A 26,953-nucleotide genomic window follows, 5' to 3' on the forward strand; every position below is an offset into this window, starting at 1 on the left:
AAAAGTAGTGCCGATGTAGTTAGCCATTTTTGCCATGTTCTTGTAGTGTAGCTTGCTACATTTCTCTGGGGATAGCTTCCATTGTAGTTGAGCTATATTTAAATCGAGAGTAACTTGTAGCGTAGCTTACTACATTTTCCAAGTAGCTTGCCCATCACACGGTTATTCATTTGAAACATCTTTGGTAACTTGTAGAAGATGACAGAAAGGCAACATTTGGTCAGGAAGAAAAGTAAAACAAATTCAATCATTGTCTGATGTTCTCAAATCAATGAGTAATCATGTTTAATAATGGTGATTTCTATATCAATCAAATGAATCATGATCATGATTTTTGCCAAAATCGAGAAGCCCTCGATTCCTAATTCCTGTTCCTAATTTATGCAAATAACATGTCGTCAGCTTGTGACTGCAACTTGTTTCTGTTCGTGGACGACTCAGCCCTGCTGGTCTCTGACAAGAACAAGTTGCAGGTTGAAAAAACCCTCAGCTCTGAACTAGGCAAAATCTGCACCTGGCTTGCGGATAACAAACTATCATTACACCTGGTTAAAACAGAGTCCATTCTCTTCGGTTCAAATAACAAACTCAGCAAGACCGACGGCTTCTCAGTTACAGTGGGTGACAATATTGTCACAAGGAAAGATGAAATTACCTACTTGGGTTCCATCCTAGAGGAAAATCTTTCCTGTGACAAAATGGCATCCAATGTAATAAAAAAAGTCAACCAACGAACTAGATTCTTGTACCGGATCTCCTCTCTGGTAAGTTTCAAGTTTCAAGTTTCTTTAAAAGTTGTCATACAGAAGTACAGAATACTTTCATACAAAATGCTTCTTACTGTTACGCTCCAGAGACTGTGCTAGACAAGATAGTATCAAATAACATAGTATAGCATGTAATTTAGAAGAAGAGAATGAGGTCACAGTGTTCGGTATAGACATATGTACAATGTTCTGAGTTACCATATAATATACAATACTATGCAGTGTACTAATGTACAGTACTATCTAGTGCAAAGCAGAAATGGGATGAGGTACAATTTAGGTACAATTTAAAGTAAGGTGTACGAGTTGTAGTGCAATCCTTCATCAATAAATATAAAGTGTGGGGAGTGGGTGCTACAGTGTGTTTGTTTAAAGTGGGTGTGTGCTATAAAGTGTGTGGAGTGGGTGCTACAGTGTGTTTGTTTAAAGTGAGTGTGTGCGTGTGGATGTGTGTGCTATGTGCGTTTGGTGGTTGTTGTTGTGTAGTGTTCATTCATTGTTCGTTTAGCAGCCTGATGGCCTGGGGATAGAAGCTTCTTCTGAGTCTTTCTGTGCTCGCCTTGAGACTCCGGTATCGCTTGCCTGACCGCAGCAGTTCAAAGAGGCAGTTGTTCGGGTGACTGGAGTCTTTAATGATTCTCTTAGCCTTGCCCTTGCAACGCTTGTTGTAAATGTTCTGGAGGGTGGGGAGCCCCCCTCCAATTGTGCGTTCGGCTGAACGTGTCACTCTTTGTAGTCTGCTTCGGTCTTGTGCAGTGCTATTCCCAAACCAGGAGGTGATGTTGCCGGTCAAGATGCTCTCTATTGTACATGAGTAGAAGTTCTTAAGGATCTTCTGACTGACTTGGAACTTCCTTAGGCGCCTGAGGAAGTAGAGGCGTTGTCGTGCCTTCTTCACAACACTGTCAATGTGTGTGGTCCATGTCAATTCTAAACAAGAATACCCTGAAGACTCTGGCAGGAGCACTCATTCAAGGGTACTATGACTATGCTTGCACCTCATGGTACCAAAGCACCTCAAAGGCGCTAAAAACAAAATGACAAACATCACAAAACAAACTGGTCAGACTACTGCTTGACCTTACTCCTAGAACGCACCTCACCCCTGCCCACTTTGACAACCTAGGATGGCTTAGAGTAGATGACAGAGTACAGCAACTTGCAATGGGCCTGGTCTACAAGATACACTGCACGACTAAGGTACCCATGTCAAACAACTTCCCAAAGGTCAGTGAATACCACGAACACAACACCAGAGGGAGCTCCACAAATCATGTTAAACCCAGATTCGGGTCAAACAAGGGACTAAACACGTTTCGCAATTATGCCACATCAATGTGGAACGCCCTACCCACAGCTGTAAAGGAATGTTACCCCCCCCCCCCCGCTGTGTGTGTGTGCGTGTGCGTGTGCGTGTGCGTGTGCGTGTGTGTGTGTGTGTGTGTGTGTGTGTGTGTGTGCGTGCGAGACATGCGTCTGTCATCACAATTTAATATTGGCCTCAGGCTTTTAGTCGGGCTAGGGCTTAGTAATTGCTTAACTTGTCGAGCTAGGGGTAGGGCCGGGCCTGAATGCCGAGGGCTGGGGCTGGGCTGAGGCCAAAATATCAGGCCCGTGCAGACTTCTACACCCCACCTACCAACCTCCTACCTACCAACCTCCTCCAATGTACAGTTTCTTCGTCAAATCTATATACTCTCTTTTTTAGACTCTTCTTGTATCACAAACAGTACTGTATTTGTAAATCTGGTATGTCATAAATATATAGTATATTTAATATATAGTATAGATGTAGCAGTACTGTCTATCTGTATGTCATGTATGTCATATATGTTATGATGAATTGAAAATGGGGGACCCTGATGTAAACAAGACGAAAGTCTTTCTCTGGTCTGCATCCCCTTAACATTGCGTATATTGAGCTGTACTGTATTGTACCCATTCTGCAATCTGTTAATACAATTTTCAATCAATCAATCAATCAAACCCTATTGCCTAGCACAATATATCATGCAAGGACTGACAGAATTTGTCTTCACTGTTAACAAGGGTTCTTATTTGCTGTCCAAGAGGCAAAGCTGCCACTCTCTACCCTCCGCAGCCTACCTCCACTTAGACCCCCCCCCCCCCCCCCCCAGCCACATATCTACCTTACACAGACTCCGGCACTCCCGACCTGGCTACCCCCACTGCTCCAGATTGAATTGAATTGAATTGAATTTTTATTCACACACACACACGATACATTTTACATGCGAGTATCCTCATGTGATAACATGTCGCAAATTGTGTGCATGTGCCAGGTCTCCCAAGAAGCTATTTAAAGCTTTTGGAGGGAGCCTGAACACAGATACAAACAGAATATGAACAAACAAAACAATAACAAATAAACAAAAACAAACAAACAAAAAACAAAACAAAAAAATACAACGTGGGTAGGTTTACACACCTACCTACTAACTGACATATAACAGAGATACATAATACAGACAATTTTATTCCTAAGTTATAATTTTAATAAGAGATATGATTTTATCAGTTCCTCTTTCAGTGATTTTTTAAAGGTTTTAAAGGTATTAGTCATTTTTAGATTTTCATCAAGCTTGTTCCAGATCTGTGGACCCCTGCATGCTATGCTTAGGCTAGCACAATTTAGCCTTCTCCTCTTGCCAGATATAAGATGCTTGTTTCTTGTGTTGTGGATGTGCAGTGGTTGGCAGACTGGGACAAGCTCAGACAGTCTGTGATTCATGTTGTTGACAACTTGATACATAATTGATGCGTTTTGATGAATGTTAAATTCAGCGAGCCTCAGGAGACCAAAGCGATGGAAAAGAGGCTTTGAGGGCGCTCGATACCCGGACCATGACAGCACTCGTAGTACCCTCTTTTGTAGGCTTTCTAGTTTTTTGAGATGGCTGGGGTATGTGTTGCACCATATGACGTTACAGTAATTAATGAGGGGTTCAAACAGGGTTTTGTATAAAGTGAGAAGGGCAGGCAAGGGAAGAAAATGACGTATTTTGCAGAATAAGCCAACATATTTGGACAGTTTTGTTTGTAGGTATTTTAGGTGGCATTTGAAGTTGAGTGACTCATCGATGATGACCCCCAGGAATTTTGTGGACGCCACTCTTGACAGCTCCTTTCCATTTATTTTTATGCACATGTGATGTGTGTGCATCCGATTTGAGTGGAAGACAATAAAGTTTGTTTTGCTGAGATTTAGTGATAACTTGTTGCATTTGAACCAGGTGTCCACTTTTTGTAGTTCTGTATTGAGTAGATCTTGTAGCTTGAGTGGATTTTTATGTGACAGAAACAAATTAGTGTCATCAGCGAATATAACTTTGTGCAGAAGTACAGATGAGTTGACAAAGTCATTTATATAGAGAATAAATAGTAAAGGCCCTAGTATTGACCCCTGGGGGACCCCATATTTTATTGATTTGTGATTTTTTATATCGACGTACTGTTGCCTACCATGTAAATAGCTACTGAACCAGTTGAGAGCCAGACCCCTTATGCCATAATGGTGTAGTTTCCCAAGTAGAATGGTGAAGTCAATGGTGTCAAAAGCCTTTGATAGATCCAGGAAAACACCCACCCCACAATCACCCTGATCAATGGCATCATGTATTTTTTCTATTAGGTCTAATATTGCCATGTTTGTAGTTCTTTTTTTCCTGAAGCCGTATTGTGAATTTGTGAGTATATCTAGCTTGGTGGTGTATTCGCTTAATCTATTGTACACAACTCTCTCATAGACTTTGGATAGAGCTGGTAATACGGATATTGGACGGTAATTATTAATACTATTTTTGTCACCTGATTTATATATGGGTATTATTCTCCCAATTTTGATGTTTTTTGGCACCACACCATGTAGTAAGGACAAATTAATACAGTGAGCGAGTGGTCTGACTATAATATTGGCTATGGCTATTAGGATTTTGCTGCATATTCCATCAGCACCGGCTGTGCGAGTGTCCTTCATCTTCATGATAATGTTGAATAGTTCATCATGGTCAGTTGGTTTCATGAAAAAAGAGTTAATATAGTTACCTGATAAATACTGTTTAAAAGACACACCCCCGGGATGGCTAATTTTATTCGCCAGGTCTTCACCAATGGATGCAAAGTAGGTATTGAATTTATCAGAGAGATCCTGCTGTGACATGTTTGCAGGGTCAGGGAGCACTGATGCTTTTTTGTCCCTGTTTAATACTTTATTTAGAACTGACCATGTCCTTTTTGAATCACCCTGTGATGCTATTACCTGATCAGTATAATGATCACGTTTGCTTTTCCTTATTAGATGAGTGAGTTTATTTCTATATAGATTGTATTTGTTTCTATTATTTATACTAGGCTTCTTAAGATAATGTTTGTAGAGTTTATTTTTGTGTTTAATGGATGTTAAGATGCCCTTTGTAAGCCAGGGGTTCTGGTCATTTTTAGTGCTCATGACAGTCTTCTCAGGAATGGTGTTATGGATGGAGTCTGTTATTTCCAATATCAGACTGTCATATGCAGTATCAGGATCAGAGGCATCATATACATTTTTCCACCCTTTGGTCTCCAGGCTTCCATATAGTTGCTGCAGGGTTCTGTCATTTATTACTTTAATTGTTGTCTTACAAGGAGGGGGTGCAAGTTCACTGGCAAGATTTAGAGACAACATGACAGGGAAGTGATCAGTTATGTCAGTTAGGATCACTCCCGACTCCAGCTTGGTGTTTTGGATGTTGGTGATGATGTTATCAATGATAGACTTGGATGAGTGTGTTATTCTAGTGAATATGTTTATAGTTGTGAAGAAGGAGGAAGAGTGCAGTGTATTAATGAAATCATTTTTTATAGAATCATCCTTGGAGATGTCTATGTTAAAATCTCCCATTAGAATACAGTTGTTGTTTTTTATGTTTAATGAATGAAGGGTTTCCTCTAACTTGTTCCTAAATATATCCAAGTTTGTGTCTGGGGGGCGATATATTACTCCAACAGTGAAGTTTTTCCCATTTTTTCCATTTATATCAATGAAGAGAGAATCAGAGCCGTCATCAAAGTCAACCATGTCACAAACATTTGCTTGTATACTGGTATTCACGTAAAGACGCACTCCTCCACCTATTTTCCCAATTCTGTTTTTATGGAAGAAAGTATAGCCATCAAGATTGAGGATATCGGTGAACGACCTGTCATTTAGCCAAGTTTCACTGCAACCAATTATATCAAATTTACAGCCAGAAATAGAAAGTAATGATACAAGGTCAGTATGGTGTTTACAGAGGCTTCTAATATTGAGGTGCACTAGTGAAAGGGTGTTTTCGTTATTGAAACAATCGAGATGCTCAGGGTCATATTGCTTGCAGGTGATATTTCCACCATCAAGACAGCAGCGATGGACATTATCTCCATCATCATCATCACTCAAGCCAAAGAAGCCCATAAAAAAGGGACATTTTTTCACATATCGTTGAGTAAAAATGACCTATGGTATTTAGAAATGTAACAGTATAAGAACCAGGCATTCTATGAATGTAACACAAGAATATTCTTCCCTGCCGCGCACTCATGCTCTCCCTCCCGCATCTAGTCGCCCTTTCGCGGTGCCCAAGTGATAGTATGATGTTCCTCTTTTCCATAAAAAAGTCAAGATTCCACGCAAGAGTCATTTTGGTTATTTCAGGGAAAAGAAGGATGTTGAGAAAAACAAGCCCATCCCATGCCTCCTGCCACACTCACAGCTCCACCCTACTAGCCAGGTCACTACACAGCTCCTGTGTTTGGCTCCAGGACACAAAGCAGGCCCAGGACGACCCCCCCGCCCCCCCCCCCCCCCCCCCCCGGGGCAAAGAAGGACCCCGCTGCCCCTCCACCCCCACCACAACCTCCATCAAGTAAGTCCAGCTCCCCCTGGCCCGGTCACTGCAGCAGTCACATCAACAGCAGCCACATCGTCATCAACAGCAGCCACATCAACATCAACAGCAACAAGGAACAAGGAACAAGGAACAAGGAACAAGGAACAAGGAACAAGGAACAAGGAACAAGGAAGCATTCTAGGACCGCTACTGTTCCTAATTTATGCAAATTACATGTTGTCAGTAAATCAGAGTCTGACATGTCTTATTACATGAAATCAATTACACCTGTGCCTTAATGACAGCTCCATGTGTCTAGAAGGAATTCAGCTCTAGGGTGTTTTGTTTCAAACAGAAACCCAAACATAGACAAGCTGCAAACATGCACATGGAATAATGAAATCTATGGCTACATATTAGCAGAGACATGTGGTAGGGAGGGACTGATGCCACTTTTCACTGCCAACTCAAAGTCCTGGACTTTTGAGTATCGAGTCGACAAATCTATAGATCTATAATAAACTCCGTGCACTGATCTATAGGTCTATATTAACCTCCCAGCATATGCCTATAGTGCACTGATCTATAGACCTATAATAAACTCAGTGCACTGATATATAGGTCTGTTGTGTTGCCTCTCCCCACGTATTGACCGTATTATTAGCCAGCAGCAGCAGACCTTGCATTGAGCTAGAAATGTCTTAGGCCTTTCACACCGTGCCGGAGCCGGTTCCCGAACATAATCTCGAACCTGCCGGCGCGTTCACACCAGGAATAATTGGTTCGGAACATGAAAAATCGGTGCTCAGTGTTTTCTTAGAGGGCCGAACTAAAGCCTCCGTCATGTTCCGAACCAATTATTCCGCTGTGAACGCGCCGGCCGGTTCGAGATTACGTTCGAGCCCGGCCGGTGTGAAAGGCCTATCAGTGAACGAGTGCTTATTTTCTGTATTTATTTATATTTTTTGAGAAATGGTAACTTGATGATTCTTTTCTGTATTTAAAAAAAATACATGATGGGCGGCTAGGTGGCGCAGTGGGCAAGCCGCTCGCCACCAACGCAGGAGATGCTGGGTTCGAGCCCAGTTCTCTGCGTTGCTACCAGCTTGGCTGGTCGTTCATACTAATACAATTGGCAGTATTAGGGGGTGGGAAGCTGGTGGGTGGGGATCGGACGTTGTGCACAGCGACTCCTACAGGTCGGTTGGTGCGCCTGCACAGTAGAATCAGGAAGCGACGAGGGCGGCGTGTCCCTCCCACGCAGACCCTCGCCGCTGAGAGATCGCGCTGTGCAGGTGAAAAGATGCGACGGCTGCCTCCTCGAGTACCGGAAAGGGACACGTGATGCAAGGCTTCGTCCACATTGCAGCCGGCTTGTGGGAGGCATGGCCTAACAACGTTCGAGACAGGGGAGGGTAGAATTGGACAATGTGAAATTGGGGACGGGAGAAAAATAGAAAAAATGGGGAGAAAAAGTAGATACAAAAAATACATGGTTTTCTGTTTTTGAGAAATGGTCACACTTATCCAAATATTCTATTTTTATGGAAAACAGTGCAGCTGCAGCAGATAGCACTTTAGTGATAACTTTCTGTAATTTTATCATTTTTACTAAATGTAGCTTACCAAGGGACAATTCTGAGTTAAGGTAGTAGTAGTAGTAGTAGTAGTAGTAGTAGTAGTAGTAGTAGTAGTAGTAGTAGTAGTAGTAGTAGTAGTAGTAGTAGTAGTAGTAGTAGTAGTAGTAGTAGTAGTAGTCAGGGCCGCCTGGGAGAAATGCGAGGCCCTGTGCGAGATTTAAACGCGACTGACTGATAATGACCGACCTCTTCGAGTTGGCTGGCATAACTAAGCATAATAGTCAAAAGCTGCACGCGCAAAATAGTCAAACGCAGCTGACTCACGCCGGCGTACTACACAAGTAAGTAACCACTCCGCTCCCTTCGTTGAAACCAATAGTATGTCTGCTGCAGAGCACCAGAGCTCCCTTCGTTGAAACCAATAGTATGTCACTGCAGACCCAGGAACAAGTCAGACACATTCTACAAACGTGTCTAATGTGAAATATATAAGCATATAAGCAAAACTAGATTTTAGGGCCTCGCGGGAAGGGGGGCCTCGCAAAAAAAAAAATAAAAAAAAAATTGCGAGGCCCCCCTTCCCGCGAGGCCCTGTGCGACCGCACTGCTCGCACACCCCCTGAGGTGGCCCTGGTAGTAGTAGTAGTAGTAGTAGTAGTAGTAGTAGTAGTAGTAGTAGTAGTAGTAGTAGTAGTAGTAGTAGTAATAGTCTTATCCTTAGACGCGATGAAGGCATTTGACAGGTTGGAATGTTCTTATTTATGGGCAGTACTTAGAAGGATGGGTTTAGGTGAAGGGTTCATTCATATGATCAAAGTACTATATAGCCTACAGGTCCATCGGCCATGATTTTAACAGGTAAACTCTGCTCTCCACTCTTCCCTGTGTTGCGCTCGTCTAGACAGGGTTGTCCTCTTAGTCCCGGACTATTTGCTCTATCCCTTGAACCTTTAGCACAGTACATAAGACAATCTCAGTCCATAGCACGGATCTCAATTAAGGGCACACAGCATCACATCAGCTTATATGCAGATGATGTTATCTTGTTCATGCAAAATCCCGCCACCTCCCTACCTCATCTTCTCAAAGTAATAGATGATTTTGGCAATCTATCTGGATTTAAGATAAACTGGCCAACATCGGCCTTCCTTCCACTCAATATGACTGCGAAGGCTACCATCCTCCCAGCAAATATACCCATTGAAGAACACTTTAAATGTCTTGGAATTGAAATATTCCCCACTATAAACCAAACAGTGAAGTATAATTATTCCGGATTGCGAGACAGGATCACAGATGACTTCAGCAGGTGGTCAAAATTAAAAAACTCATTACAGGCCCGAGCGTCAATAGTTAACCCATCATCTACACACACTGCACACACATCCACATGTACACACTCACTTTAAACAAACACTCACCTTACCACTCACTTTAGACACTTTAACACACTGTATCTATTATTAAAGAGATTTGCACCACATTCATACCTCATTTGCACCCTACCCCAAGTTTTGTATTCTACCTCACTGTTACTCATTTTACTCTGTATTGTGTATTGTATTTACTTACTTTCTCTTTAATGTATGTAGCACACTCTCAGGGGCTCACAAGAAACAAGCATTTCATTATAAAGTATTCTGTATTTTGTTCTGACAAATAAAAACAAACTTGAACTTGAACATGAGAACATAGAAATATACAACACCAATACCCCCCCCCCCTATTCTATATACTGATCTGTCACCCTTAAGTTTGACCTCCTATACTTACCCCACATTGTAACCCCACTGATCCATCCACTACGGATAGTCAGCTTCCTCCTGATTCCCACTGGAGTCATAGAACTATGAAGACAATAGTTCACAATCACTGCGTCATCCTGAGATAACAACACCGCTGGCGGTGTCCAATACAATTATACTATAAAAAGATAAATGAAACTAAACGGTATGGCAATGTAATTTAGGCTCCTGATCTCATGACCAGGCACATTGGTTTGAGAATAACAGTAATATTACCTAAGCATGTTTGCTGTCCAAATGTTCACGATATCTCATAAACATTGCGGTGTCCAATACAATTATACTATATACATATTATATATATAAATGAAATGAAATCATTGAAAATGTAAATAAGGCCTCCGGTCACTATAGCCCGTTAGCCCACCTGGAATCAGACTACGCTGGTCCCTGTGGCCCGCATATCGTCGATCCCAAACAAATATTACTTTAAGCGTGAGCTAACCGCTAGTCTGGCCAGGAAAAGCAACATTGGTGGACAACCTAGCTTCCTTAGCTTGGACATGGCGTCCCGTTATTCCCCTCTCTGCACCAACACTTCAGGGGTGAAGTCTTCAAATATGGAAACTTTGTGTTCTCCAAAACATAGATCTCCCCTTTTGGAGTGGGCTGCTCGGACAATTGGCTCTTTCGTCTGCAATCTATGGAGCCTCACAATAAAAGGTCTTGGTCCCCGATCCTTTCCGGGCCTCGGTAGGTTAGATCTGATTGATTGATTGATTGATCTATGGGCTACATCGCACTCCGGTGGCTTAGGAAGAATGTCATGGCCCAGAATTTCCTGCAGTAAGCTGGGTATGAAGTCTGAAGAACGGTTCCCTTCAGAACCCTCCGGGATTCCAACGATTCTTATATTGAGGCGTCTCTCTCGGGACTGCATCTCGCCAATTCTTCCCTGCATTCTGGTCACCTCCGTCTGTCTGTCGAGCAAGGCCTCCTCCAATCGCTTCAACCATTCACTCTGTCTCGAGGCTTCTTCAGTGAGCGAGGCTACCTCGTTAGTAGGGTTGGGCATCGTTTGGATTTAAATGATTCCGGTTCTGATTCTGATTCTCCATTTCGATTCCTGTTCTAAATGATTCTTGATTCCGATTATTTGAGGCGCAGGTCAAAACAGGTCACAGCTTATATATTTTTTGTTTTGAAAAATCCTATATTTTTTTCATACTATTCACATTGTCAGTTGACTTGATACAGTTTAATTTGGTTGCTGTACTATAACTAGAGTATTAATTAACAAAATTATTATAATTTTAATTTATTTTAAGAATCGAAATGCAAACATGTTACTTCCGGTTCTCGGTGCCCAACCCTACTCGTTAGCGTTAGCCAAGGTTCTTGTAAGCAGCGTCTCCACCACTTCCATCACCGGTTCAATTGCCATTTTTATCTCCTCCGTCACCGACTGCCAAAATTCTTCGAAGTGTTCATCAAATTGTCTTTCTATAAGCTTGTGTTGTGTTGTGTTAATGGCTGCAGGGCTAGCTTCACTTAGCTCCATCCCTGCTGTACCAGCTGTGTAACATGACGAGCCAATTGGTGTCCCATCGGCTGCCGGTCGTCCCGCAGTCCGCTTGCTCGCCATATCCATATAAAAATTTGAACTGTTCGACCTGTCGATGTTGCTTAAATAAAAACCAAATAAAAACCAAAAATAAAACAAAGACTACGTGGGTAAAAAGCGTGTTTTTCAAAGTTTGTGGGGAGCTACTGTGAAACACGTCTTACTCCATGCTGCCTCTAGCTCCGCCCCCAGTAATTGATAATTATTATAACGTGTTGTCTATATACATTTTCATTCAAATTCCATTGCTAGGGGAACAGCTTTGTCCTATGTTTACTTCCTGTCAGATACTGTATTATAGAACATTGCAACAGGAAACACAAATGGGGCCCTTTAGAATGTTTATATTATTGTCTTTAAGTTTAAAAGGTCTATAAGATATGCATTATAATATTTCTCTGTCTCTCTCTGGCTGTCTGTCTCACATTCTTCAATTTAGTTTGAAGATGACAAGGTAATTTCAGGTACTTTGTATTATGTTTCAGGCATTCATACATTTTAGGTACAGTAAGTATACACTTCAATCCACTTAGGGTTTTCATTACATTCATCTCTCTGCCTGTCTCTGTCTGTCTCTATCTACACTGTCCAGACGGATTCCTCAACGTATCTCCATGTTGATATATTGCCTTGGTCCATTATTATTATCACTATACATGCTGCCACTCAGAGACATCATTAGAAAACACAATGTATGTTTCCATAGTTACACAGATGACACACAATTGTACATCTCCGCTGAACCAAATTATCACAAAGCTATAAACTCCATTTCCACCTGTCTCTTAGCAATAAACAAATGGATGATGAACAACTTCCTAAAATTAAATGAGGGCAAAACTGAAATCCTACTAGTCGGTCCTATAACAAAAAGAGAAATGTTACAGAGCAATATGGGGCAACTTACTACTTGGATCAAACCCGAAGTTACAAGTCTTGGTGTTATAATAGACTCAGATCTAAGCTTTAAATCACACATCAACAAGGTGACAAAAACATCATTTTCCACCTTAGAAACATAGCCAAGGTACGGCCGTTTATAAATCAAAAAGACGCTGAAAAACTGATCCAAGCCGACTTGACTACTGTAATGCACTCCTCACTGTCCTCCCAAAAAAAACATTCAAAACTCGGCAGCTAGGCTACTCATAAAATGTGAATGTTGGGTTAGGGTTTGTTGGTAAAACATTGAACATAGAAGATCAATTTTGGTGTCAAACTCCACATTTTCTGTGTCAATAAATGTGTTAATGCTATGAAGAATGTCACCAGATGAATATTTGTACCATTCTAACAACATATTTACATCATTTTTTACTTGTTTAACAGTCAGACATGCATGAATCGAATAGACATTTTATTAGGATCACTCGTTACTATAAGAACAAATTATCTCGTAAAGTTATGGCGGAGGGAGGTGGCACAGAGACATAGGAACTTCAATAAATTACAAATGTAAATGTAACAAATGTACATCCTTTGTGGTGTCTTTTGTAGTGTCTGTAATAGTATAAGTTGATTTTTTATGTTTTTATGTTCTGTATAATTATTTTTCTTATAGCTAATGTCATTATTATTGTGGTATTGTGAGGTCTTGTTGTTATTATTATTATTATTATTATTATTATTATTATTATTATTATTATTATTATTATTATTATTATTATTATTATTATTATTATTATTATTATTATCATAACTCTTTAGCCCATATAGGCGTATTTAACTGTTATGGAGTGTGAAACTAAGTATATGGTGCAAAGACTATGTGTGGGAATGATGTTGCGTATGACCAATATGCGTAGGTGTGTGCAAGAGTCACACACACAAGAGTGTGTGCAAGAGTCCAGCTTGTGTGCATGTGTGTGAGCAAGAGTCTTGACATCAATGATAATCAGAACTATATATCAACAACAACTATTACTACTAGGCCTACTGCTGCTGCTGCTACTACTACTACTACTACTACTACTACTAATGAATGAATGAATGAATGCATGAATGAATGAATGAATGAATGAATGAATGAATGAATGAATGAATGAATGAATGAATGAATGAATGAATGAATGAATGAATGAAAAGGTAAATTTTTGAACATGTATTCTTCATATTCCTTGTTACGTTCCAGCATGGGGCTGTTGTTTGTACCTCTCTCTCTCTCTCTCTCTCTCTCTCTCTCTCTCTCTCTCTCTCTCTCTCTCTCTCTCTCTCTCTCTCTCTCTCTCTCTCTCTCTCTCTCTCTCACTCTCTCTCTCTCTCTCACTCTCTCTCTCTCACTCTCTCACTCACTCCACCTGCTACTCCATGTCCTCACGTATCTGGATCTTTTGCCAAACGGATATTCTCAGGCTCTGTTTAAAATAAAATCCCTGTCCACACCACAGTGTTAAAAAAAACTCCATCCAGACACAAACACATAAACGCATATGAATTGCTCCAACAAGCATGCAGGCCAGCAGGTGGCGATAAGCGATGTACGAGCGGTCAGGATGACTGAGAAACGATAGGAATTGTCCATTGGTTCACCCAGCCCACTTGACCATTCCTAGCATTTCCATTGGCTATATTGACATACAAGATGATAAATAGATAGATATAGCGGAGGATTATGGAGTCCAGAGGAAACAACCAATCTAGATATGTCACGATTCAATGCTTTACTTCTGCGTACTGGGCGACGGAGAGATACAATGTCAATGTTGAGATCACAATCTCATAGCCCCTTTCGTGACTGTGATGCACAGAGTGAATCCACAGTCACGTGCTCCTCAATAGGAAACCAACCTAGATTTACCATGAAGGACTGGTTCTAAACAAACCGTTCGTTATACAAGTATCACAGAGGCGTTTCAAAGGTACTCACAGTTGCACGAGGGTTTCGGACAGACATACGGAATGGTTTGAAATCTCGGCGTTGCTAATAAACATTTTAAATATTCTTTATAAACTGCTAAAAACGGCATTATTTCCGGCGTTGGGTGCATGATGCGCATGCGCTGTGATCACACCAGGCAGCCAACGCCGGAAATAATGCTGTTTTGAGCAGTTTATAAAAAATATTTAAAATGTTTATTAGCAACGCCGAGCTTTCAAACCATCCCGTATCTCTGTTTGAAACCCTCGTGCAACTGTGAGTACCTTTGACATTTATCTGTGATACTTGTATAACGAACGGTTCGGTTAGAACCAGTCCTTCAGGGTAAATCTAGGTTGATTTCCTATTGAGGAGCAAGTGACTGTGGATTCACTCTGTGCATCACAGTCACGAAAGGGGCTAACAATCTCCAGATTCTGAAACTAAATGGCGAGTCCTTATCACAAAGCAAACTATATATATATATACTAATTACAACAAGACATTCATTAATTGCATTGTACTGTTCACGTGTGGTGCCGTCGTCGCATAAGTAAGGATAGTTTGAATGACATTTCAGCAGCAAGTCCACCGAAGTTATTATTACTTCAAAGCGCTACTGCCTATATGGATAAAACAAGGTGTAATAAGGATGTTTTAGGTGGTGGTAGTTTCTCTGTTAGGACATTATAGCTGAAATATATAGCCTAGCTAGTCTATAGTCGGTCTGATATATATTAGAGAAATAGTAAAGTAATATTCGCCAAACAATCTGACGGGCCAGATATTATTACGGCCCGCCACAGTCTGAGCATGCGTAGTTAGCTGTGGCGTCATCGTTTATCTAGAAGACTATGCGTTTACAGTGGCTGAACGGATATTTTGGAAAATCTTCACTTTAAAATGCGTTTGAGAAAATCTCTGTTTATGTCCCTTTACGTGTGGATGAAAGGCCCAATCGTGGAATAAAATGTGCGTTTGGCAAAAGATCAAGATACGTGGGGACACTGATCCAGGTTCCTGTCCTTCATCAGGACACTAATTGGAAACCAGCCAGTCATCCCAGCCATCAAGCAAATCACCAGTTGGCCCATCAGAAGCCCTCCTGTTTTAAAACCCATGTGGCACTTCCTGTTACCAGCCTTGCCTTCCCCTTCTTTTTGTCTCTATGCTGTTGGTTAAATGTCTGACTCTGATATATTTAGCCAACTTGGTACAAGTGTATGTCTGTGTGTGGGTTGGGAATTGGAGCAGGTAAGGGGCCCAACACATTTGGTGCTACACGTAGTGATAGTATACTCTAGACACACTAGGTCAGGAGTGATGCCACTCATTGTATGTTTTGGACATATGTTTGGTTAGTCAGTGTAGGTAGTGAGCAGTAGGTTTTATTTGACCTTTGTGTTTGTGTATAGGTAGACAAGATATTCCTTACTGAGTTAGTTGTGTTTTGTTTTACTTAGTTTATTCCTTTGGCATCATTCAAGCTCCTTTTCCCTCCCCCCCCCCCCCCCCCTTTTCCCCTTGGTTGTGTGTATCAAATCCACCATGGTCATTGTCTATTAATCTGTTTTGTTTGTATATATAAAAGGCACAATATATTACTTTCTTTCACCTAAACTTGTTGTGGGCATTGCTTTATTTATCATTTGGTTCATGTATCACTAATTACAACACAATCATCTTTTCTGTTATTCACCCCTTCCCCTAGACATACTGGGGTTGTAACATTCCTTCAAACAAATCACGGTATCTAGCTCCGTCAAACAAAACAATCATAACAAAAAACAAAAAAAAATGTAAAAACTATTTAAAAAAAAGGAATTATAAACAAAAAGTCAAGAGCAATGTATTTAGTTAACAGACATGTCCAAAAAGGAGTAGAGGGAAGCTAAGCTTATAGATCCCTACCCCCTACATTTACATTTGTTCTTCCATTAATTTAACTAGTTATAACATAATTTAGTATAATACAATATAGAATATACTTTTACTTACAGTATAAAAAAAAATTATTCACATGACAGCAGTGAATACAGTACATAACTGCATAACACAATATAGCATTACTTTGTTTATCCTCATTACTCATTTCTGTATTTCTCTAATGTGTGTTTTTTAAGCTGCTTTTTAAATTGTGCCATATGTTTACTCAGTTTGATGTATTCAGGTAAAATATTCCACAACTTCACTCCACAAACAGATATGCACATGCTTTTCACGTAGTGTGTACCATTGGTTGTTTAAGATTAAGTTATATTCTCCTTCCCTGTCTCTGAACCATTTTTTTATGTTGCCTGGCCTATTAATAATAACAATAACAATCATCATCATCATCATCATCATCATCATCATCATCATCATCATCATCATCATCATGTATTCAATTTATAATGGCACACTTTAAAATGTACACCAAATCTCAAGGTGCTTATGACTCATCTAATAATGTATTGAAGAGTATTCTCTTACAGGCAGTAAAAGTCCCAGCTCCCAGTCACAATGCTACAGGCCATTGAATCAGAACATAGTGATCAAAATAAGGATATGGAAGATAAGAACTGAAATTACACACAGTAATCTTTTGGTTCAATAAAATATGAATTTTCAATTGTGATTAATTTAATCATTATGTAAATTAAACAATAACCCATTCTGAAAAAAGGAGGAAAAGAATGAGAAGAATATTGATCCATCATCATTTTATTGCAGTGACATTTTTTGTTTTTTAACAGGGCATCAAATGCTAATTGGAACTGCTTAGAAAAATAAATAGCACTTATACAGATATTTACAAATTAGAAACTATGTCACTAAACACACAGATTGGGATACAGTAACTCAAAGATTTACTCCCAAATAAAAGCAGTCACCAGACTTTGAGACTATCACGTTCAGCACATATAATATTAGCTACTAACGTTCATGCAAATGCCTGTGTGCTCTGATGAATAGCTGACACAAATGCTAGCCTGGTTAAAGACATCCAAGTCCTCATTAGATTAGATTAGGTTATTTAATGACCACCCAGCCAGGCTGGTGGAATTTGTTTTCAGTGCAGCATTGTTACAGCATTGTTCCAACATAGAACATAGAACGTATAACATCACTTACTGTGAGGTTTTGGTCCGCTCCCTGCCACACGCTCCGTTCCTTTAAGGTACTATGTGATTAATGCATTCCCCGCCACGCGCTCCGTTCCTTTAAGGTGCCGTGTTTGATTGGTGCTTTCCCCGCCACACGCTTTTGGAGCAAGTATCAATCTCATCCCGCAGCTGTCACAGCTTGTAATTAGCGCCCCTGAAGGCTTTATATGCTCAGACCCCCTTACTATCGACGTTGGGTCGTTCTGAATTACACCTGCATATACCTGCTTTCCCCGTCGCTGTTGCTGTTTTTTTGCTCTCCAGGATCTTTTGTGGAGAACTGCTGTGGAGAACCTGGTTCCCCGTTCGGAGCTACGCCTCGTAATCTGCCCGCTTCTCGCGTTGCGCTCTGGTGAGTTTTTGGAAACTGTCTTTTGGATTATCAGTTTTTTGTGTGTTTGGTGAACACCGAAGAGATCCCGTTTTGTTTGTACTGGACTCACCTAATTTTTGTGTTAGTTTAACACTGAAGATACCGTATTGTTTTTTCTCTGGACTCTGCTAACTTGTGTGTGGTACACCGAAGATCAAGTCACTTGGATTTATACTGGATCAGTCACCTCTCTGCCTCTGTGTGTGCGTTGGGCTAACTCTGATTTCTCTCTCTCTCCGTTTCCACCGGGAGTGAAAGCTGGGAGTATCTGCAGAGCCGCTTCAACGTCACTAGCCAATTCCTCACCACTACCTACTGGGAGTATCTGCAGAGCCGCAACATCTTCACATGCCAGATTCCCCGTTTGTTCGATTGCTGTACTTCATTCCATCTTGTGACTCTGTAAATAAATACGCCCTTGCTTTGGCTAACTCTGAACTTCCTCTCTGTGCCGTTGCGTTTGAGGTCGGTTTGAGGTCGGTTACTTACAATACGTACATACTAGATGCAGTTGAATACATGGTTTAGCTAGCTACGTTAGTCAACTATCTGTCTTGAGCTATGTTGATTATTCCTTCCATAGGAAGATATATAAAAAAAATATATTTTTTATTGTAATAACTGAAGAAGTTATCCCTCTTCTAACAAAAGAGAAAAACGTATAGTTTAGCTTTAAACTATAACGTCATTGCTTATGTCCAGAGATTCCACCTTTGATAACTAAAGTAATGACACTTGACTTACCTGTTATATTATGTTTTGCCTTTTTAAACATGTCCCTTATCGCGCTGTCACGAGACGTGCACTGAGAGCTGGCCAGTATACCGCAGGAATTTTTATGAAACATTCTGATATTTTCGCGGGCACGAGACCACTGCACAAGACCCGCGAAAATATCTCCATAACAGTTAAATACGCCTATACGGGCTAAAGAGTTATGATAATAATAATAAATGTAACGAGTGATCCTAATAAAATGTCTATTCGATTCATGCATGTCTGACTGTTATACAAGTAAAAAATTATGTAAATATGTTGTTAGAATGGTACAAATATTCATCTGGTGACATTCTTCATAGCATTAACACTTTTTCAACGTTTTACCAACAAACCCTAACCCCAACATTCACATTTTTGGCAGTTGTTAGAATGTTCGACACATTTGTACCACATGCACAAACCTGCTTGATTATTGCCCCAAATAGCATGCAAGTTGGACAAAGTGGGTAGGTCTGGAAAGAAGAGGCTTGTGGGTACCTATAAAACCAATGTTCACTCTGATATATTCATGTGAACGGCCAAGGGACCTTTTGGAAGATGAGCATGGCAGTTTTTTCTAGGCTAAAATTGAACATGATTTTGAATCGTTGACTATTAAAACCCCCTTCCCAACAGTTGGGCTTAATGAAAATGATACCAATGGAAAGCTTAGCTTCTCTAGTTTACAGGGATACCAATACCTTTGTGTTCGCTCAAATATTGAGCGCGCTATGGACCAAGATATTTATTAATGGGCATAACCTTGATTTTACATGGCGCCCATCTTGAAATCCATCATGATGATGTGGCCCCTACCCCAAAATGAAAGCTATGATGATGAGGAACACATGGGGAAAATGTGGTGCTTTTGTCCGGCGCGTCCACATCCTTCTCAAATCTGGCGCTAAGCCACCGGACTATAACTAGAACCAAGAGGAGAGACCACATCAGTCCAGTATTAGCTAACCTACACTGGCTTCCGGTAACATTTAGAATTGATTTCAAGGTCCTCCTACAAAGCACTAAATGGAACAGGACCAAGCTACATTGCAAATTCTCTAGTCAACTATTTGCCTCCTAAAACATTGCAATAGGTTCCAAGCCACAGTCTAAGGAAAATTGGGGATGCAGCCTTTGCAAACTATGCACCAAAGTTATGGAACACACTACCTATGGACATTAGGGAAGCTAGATATCTTAATATTTTCATAAATAAGCTAAAAACGTGCCTCTTCACCATAGCCTTCTAGTACACTCCGCTGTGTTGATTGTACTGTAGCACTATTTTACTCTGTCCATTCTATTGCATAATTTTACTATATATTCTATTCTACTATTCTATTATTGCACTGTATTATTTTACTCTGTCTATTGCTTTTTATTAGAGGTTCAAAACGGTCAGGTATTAAACTGTGTGGGTATCAAACAAGAGACTGTCAGGCTTTAAAACTGTGTAGGACCCAGGCCTAGAACTGCACCCTGAGAGAGGGAACTGTGCCCTGATAGGTAGGTATAAAACAGGAGGGAAGACTGTCAAGTTTTAAACTGTGGATAGAACAACTTTGAACTGTTGAACAGTAATCCAGAACTATTTTATTGCACTGTAAAATATATATATATTTTAATCTATTCTATTCTACAATTGTATTGCACTGCACTATTGCACTATTTTACTCTGTCTATTTTATCTTAATATTTGTATTATTGTCTGTTTAAAACTGAATCAAATCATAAACAAGGTGGCCTGTTGGGATGTTAGATCCTAATGTGAAAAAATGTCTGCACTTTATGTGCTCATTTTATGCCTGTCTTTTTTCTGTTGTGAAGCACTTTGAGCTGCAGTTTCTGTATGAAAGGTGCTATACCAATAACGTTTATTATTATTATTATTATTATTATTATTATTATTATTATTATTATTATTATTATTATTATTATTATTATTATTATTATTATTATTATTATTATTATTATTATTATTATTATTATTATTATTATTATTATTATATCTAATTGCACCGCACTTTTGTTTAGTGCTTGAGGCTCTTCAAGCAGGCACAGTACCTGACTGTCAAGTATACCACCTGAAATCTCTGTGAGCCATTCTATTTGGTTCCTTACAGCCCACTCCTTGGGAACCACATGTTTATGGTTTACCTTATGACGACGTCATGAATGTCGATGATGGCTCCATAGTGTGATTTAATCAGGTTCCCTGAATTACCGACCACGGCACACGTCCTGCAGCGCCGGGGGCTTGAATCCATGAAGGTCAAATTGTTTGGGAAGAAGTTGAACAGCTCTTCCACAGCGGCTTCGTAGGAATCATCGGTTCTGTCATTCTGTAAACGCTGACACAAACCAAACAAGACATGTGGCTTCAATACAGAGTGTGTAGGAGGGGAGGGGGGGGGGGGGGTCAAAACTATTTTGTAATGAATCCATGATTAGCCTACATTACAACATACAGTACATATTGCCAACTCAGCGTCTTCTCTCAATAATTTCAAACATAGATTGAAGACCAGCCTGATGAATCTAAGCCATTAACTTGCCTCCAACTCACTCACACTTATTATTATTATTATTATTATTATTATTATTATTATTATTATTATTATTATTATTATTATTATTATTATTATTATTATTATTATTATTATTATTATTATTATTATTATTATTATTATTATTATTATTATTATTATTATTATATTCTTGAACATTATTGAATTAGCAATCTTACTTGTGTGTTTTCTTTTATATAGGTGAGCCCTGTATGGTTTCCTTTCTCACCTGCACATGTTTCATTGTGTACTTTTGATTTACCTTCATTAAGCGAATAAATAAAACAAAACCTGTTTCACACTTGAGTGAACATAACAAGGATAGAGGTTAGACTGACTCACAGGGTTATAGAGCAGGGGCGGATTTAGGATTGTAGGAGATCCGGGGCTTAGCCCAGATAGGTGCCCGCGTGAGCGGGCCCGGATTTTTTTTACTTCGACACCACAACCTTTAACTTATACCACCACCTTAAAGCGGACAAAAGGCACTAGAGAAGACTTAAATTCACACCCTTTAATTAATGAAGCAAACTATAATAATTAATAATAATAATAATAATAATAATAATAATAATAATAATAATAATAATAATAATAATAATAATAATAATAATAATAATAATAATAATAATAATAATAATAATAATAATAATAATAATAATAATAATAATAATAATAATAATAATAATAATAATAATAATAATAATAATAATAATAAATAATAATAAGAATAATAATACACTGTGTTTGTATAGCACCTTTCATACAATAATTGCAGCTCAAAGTGCTTCACAGCAGTACAAAAAGACAGGCATAAAATGAGCACAACATTGGCAGATCAAGAGCAATGCATAAAGTGCAGACATAAAGCATAAAATAGACAAAGTCAAGGTAAGACATAGAACATTAAACCACATCGTTTTTCATATTAGGATCTAAGATCTAGGGTTAACTCGATAAAATAGTTAGTCAAATAGAATAAAATAATGCAATAGTGCATTGCAATAATATAGTTATCGTATTTTTTCGGGAGGTCGGTAAGGAGTGCATTACAGTAGTCGAGTCGGCTTGAGATAAAGGCATGGATCTGGTTTTCAGCGTCCTTTTGATTTATAAATGGCCGTACTTTAGCTATGTTTCTAAGGTGGAAGAATTATGTTTTTGTCAACTTGTTGATTGTGATTTAAAGCTTAGGTCTGAGTCTACCATAACACCAAGACTTAACTCACTCAAATACAGTTAGCAGCTGGATAGACTACAGATGGAAATTAGCTTCTGCTAAATCTGGTGCAAACATATTTTCATGTTTTTTTTTTTTTTTTTAAATAGATTCGGGGCTTTTCAGAAAACATTCAGGGCTTGAGCTCAAGTAGCCACCCCCTAGCCCCGCCCCTGGTATAGAGATATGAGGATAGATGAGACTGACTCACAGGGGTATATAGATATGAGGATAGAGGTAAGACTGACTCACAGGGGTATAGAGATATGAGGATAGAGGTAAGACTGACTCACAGGGGTATAGAGATATGAGGATAGAGATGAGACTGACTCACAGGGGTATAGAGATATGAGTATAGAGGCAAGACTGACTCTCAGGGGTATAGAGATATGAGGATAGAGATGAGACTGACTCACAGGGGTATAGAGATATGAGGATAGAGGTAAGACTGACTCACAGGGGTATAGAGATATGAGGATAGAGATGAGACTGACTCACAGGGGTATAGACTCAGAGATATGAGGATAGAGATGAGACTGACTCACAGGGGTATAGAGATATGAGGATAGAGATGAGACTGACTCACAGGGGTATCTGTACAAAAGACGTGTCGCTTACCTTCCACCACACGTGGGCGTTCCCCGAATGCTTGTTTTCTCTTGTCAAAAAGGGATCAATAGATTTGTTGAAACGTTTCTCGTTGTCATCTGATATGCATGTATGACAGGCACAACATCTGGCTCCGTTCAGAATCTCAGAATATTGTCCTCCCAAGAACACGCAGGCGGTGATGACGAGGCTCAGTAGACTGGCAGTAAGTAAGACTCTTATGTATTTGACAGTCATCTCGGCGGTGGACTTTATTGCAGAGTAGTCTGTGGATAGCGAGAATATAAAAAAAATTCACATAACATACAACAAGACATACCAGAACACAATAATAAATAATGTAAAGAATAATTGAAGGAGTAAAATAAATTAACACATTCGGCGCCAAACCCGAGATAAGTCGTGTTAACTCGCCAAGCGTTGGACTCCAGACCCGAGATATCTCGGGTTTTGGTCGTTATTTCTTTTATTCTATATTTGTATTCATTATTCATCCACTGACCTCGGTGTTGCCATAGGAAAGGATTTTGAGATCGCCAAAATGCAATACCGGCCGCATCCTGCCAGATGGCAGTGTCGCCCACCCTTTGAAACCTTATATCTAACCCTGTGTTACACTCAAATGTCACCGGGCACTATATTTAGATGGAGCCGAGTAAATCGCTTCATCCGACCACTTCGAAGTGCATATGGCACAATCGATCCATAAGTTGTGCCAAATTATGTTCGGGACCAGATGTACACCAATACTGGAAATCGTGATCAGACAATTGGAATATTCTTTTTGGAATACCCCGGGCCAAATGTAAGGACTAGCTGACATCAATTTCAGCTTGATCCAACAATGTTTTCATATTTATCCAGCTGATCAGCATCTGTAGTGTTCAACACGAATGCCGTTACTGACCATCAAAGCATAAAAAAACGACCCCCCCCCCCCCCCCCTACTTTCATGCATTCATGATGAAACATAATACCCGTTATATACATTTGATTTGAAAATAGTAGCGTGTCCAGGCAAGAAACGCCAACGCATATGGTAGATTACACGTAGCGCCCTATATGGCGACCTCCTCATTGCCTCTGATTCCGGTCACATCAGCTTCCTCATCCTCCTGGATCTATCTGCGGCCTTTGACACGGTCTCCCATTTCATTCTCCTCAAGCGCCTCTCTGACCACCTGGGTGTTACTGGGACTGCTCTCACCTGGTTCGAGTCCTACCTCACTGCAGGGGCGTATCTAGACCAAGCACTGTACTGGGGCACAGCACTGGAACACGGACATGCTACCTAAAGCAGCACCCGTCTTCAAGGCCTTCAGTAGGTTTTGTGATCTACACGGCCTGAGCCAGCTAATCACCCAACCAACACGAGTGTGTGATTCAACTCAGACTACCATTGACCTCATCCTGACCTCTGACAAGTCCAAGATCTCCAATAAAGGGGTTATAGCATGCAGGTTAAGTGATCATTATATGATATTCTGTACCCGCAAAAAGCTAAAGCAAAAGGCTGGCTGTCACAAAACAGTCACATCTAGAGACCTCAAAACCTACTCTAGCGAGGCCTTTAACCTTGAACTGGAGAGCCTGGACTGGTCAGATGAGCTCAATGGTACACTGGTTGAAGAAACATGGCTTGGCTTCAAAACCAAATTTTCAACAATACTAACCACCAGGGTAAAAAAATCGTGGTGAGCCGTGGATGCACACTGGAATACTGACCGCTATGAAAGCCAGAGACAAAAAATGCTCTTGAGTTTCGTAAAAGTCAGTCAAACCTTACCAAAAGCATGAGCAGTGAACTCCAAGCCCACGTGACTGAACTCAAACTAGAAAGAAACAGACTAAGAAAGGACGTAAACTCCATGATCATAAAGAAGGACAACACGCTCATCACAGACAAGATGGATGTAGCCAATTACTTAAACACTTTCTTCACAAACATAGCCACAACACTGGTAAACAAACTACCCTCCCACTCAGGGCATTATGGGGTAGAACACATAGTAGCATACCACAATAACCTAGGCGTCCACAAAGACGACTTCAAACTGGAAATGGTAACTACAGATGAGGTACTCAAAAAACTGAGCGCCCTCCAACCGAACAAGGCCACTGGCCATGACAACATCCCCTCCAAATTCCTCAGACACTCAGCAGCCGCCATCACCCCAGTCATCACACACATAATAAACCTCTCCATAAAACAGGGACACGTCCCCAAGGACTTCAAAATTGCGAGAGTAACACCCCTGCACAAAAACGGCAGAAAATTAGACCCAGGCAACTACCGCCCTGTTTCTATCCTTACATCCATCTCGAAAGTCATGGAAAAAATAGTATACGAACAGGTCGAAAAGTACCTAGAGGAAAAAAATCTAATCTACGAATTCCAATCTGGCTTCAGAACATCCCACTCCACTGACACATGCCTTCTCTATTTGAACGACCACATCAAACAAGAGGTGGACGCGGGCAAATACTGCGGCATGGTCATGCTGGACCTACAAAAGGCCTTCGACACTGTCAATCACACCATTCTGATTGACAAGCTAAAAGCAATTGGTTTTGATAGTCTTATCAGTGAGCTGGATACAATCCTACCTGGAGGGGAGAGAACAGATGGTGGAGGTAAACGGTACCCTATCCCCCCCTCCCAGTGAGCTGTGGTGTTCCACAAGGAAGCATACTAGGACCGCTACTGTTCCTAATTTATGCAAATGACATGTCGTCAGCTTGTGACTGCAACTTGTTCCTGTTTGCGGACGACTCAGCCCTGCTGGTCTCTGACAAGAACAAGTTACAGATTGAAAAAACCCTCAACAAACTATCATTACACATGGGCAAAACAGAGTCCATTCTCTTCGGTTCAAATAACAAACTCAGCAAGACCGACGGCTTCTCAGTTACAGTGGGTGACAATATTGTCACAAGGAAAGAGGAAATTACCTACCTGGGTTCCATCCTAGAGGCTAATATTTCCTGTGACAAAATGGCATCCAATGTAATACAAAAAGTCAACCAACAAACTCGATTATTGTACCGGATCTCCTCTCTGCTAAACAAGACTGTGAAGACTCAGGCAGGAGCACTCGTTCAAGGGTGGCGCGAGACATGTAGGAAATTGGTCCGCGGAGGTCCTTGGAGGTACGCTCGACTATGAAAGCTCAAAGTGTCCGCACGGACCTCCGCGGAGTCCGCTCTGCGTACGTTCCGCTCGACCATGGGAGGGGCTTAACATACCAAATGCATGCCATTGCCTACTATGCCTTTTTTTGTTTTTTCTTGGGGGCATTTTTACTGGGGCACAGCTGATCAATACAATACGCGTGCCCCAGTAGAAGTGGTTTAAATACGCCGATGCGGCTCACTGACTGAAAACAGTTAATCTCCATCTGCAACTCTACCTTTACCCCTGCCCCAGTCAACCAAGGTGTGCCGCAGGGTTCCGTTATTGGTCCACTCCTCTTCACAATCTACATGCTCCCCCCTTGGTCACATCATCCGGAAACATGGTCTCAATTTCCACTCTTACGCTGATGACACTCAGCTCTACATCAGCACCTCACCCTCCACTCCTCTGCCCCCACAGCACCTCGTCAACTACCTCCTTGACATCAAGGCCTGGATGTCATCCAATTTCCTGAAACTAAATAGCAAGAAGACTGAGCTCATGGTTGTGGCCAAGCAGTCACTGCTTGGAATGTTGGAGATCTCTTCCTTGAAGTGGATGGCTGCCTAATCTACCCTTGCCCAGAAGTTCGCAACCTGGGTGTCATACTGGACTCCACCCTCTCCTTTCATTCCCACATAAAATCAATAACCAAATCAGCTTTT

General features: G+C 40.6%; 1 protein-coding gene across 1 annotated transcript in view; it reads right to left on the reverse strand.

Moving 5' to 3' along the window:
• The window catches only part of LOC311230760 (CMP-N-acetylneuraminate-beta-galactosamide-alpha-2,3-sialyltransferase 1-like), a gene marked incomplete at both ends in the record, with an annotated part of 39,292 nt that extends 15,942 nt beyond the window's left edge, over positions 1 to 23,350 (reverse strand). The window contains 2 exons of the mRNA XM_084317119.1: positions 20,876 to 21,069; positions 23,123 to 23,350. Of these exons, the coding sequence (XP_084173245.1) occupies positions 20,876 to 21,069; positions 23,123 to 23,350 (422 nt within the window). The remainder of the gene's footprint in view (positions 1 to 20,875; positions 21,070 to 23,122) is intronic.
• Positions 23,351 to 26,953: the final 3,603 nt, after the last annotated feature.

This window comes from Notolepis coatsorum (genome assembly GCF_963971535.1).
Source record: "Notolepis coatsorum genome assembly, chromosome: 6".
Taxonomy (NCBI): domain Eukaryota; kingdom Metazoa; phylum Chordata; class Actinopteri; order Aulopiformes; family Paralepididae; genus Notolepis; species Notolepis coatsorum.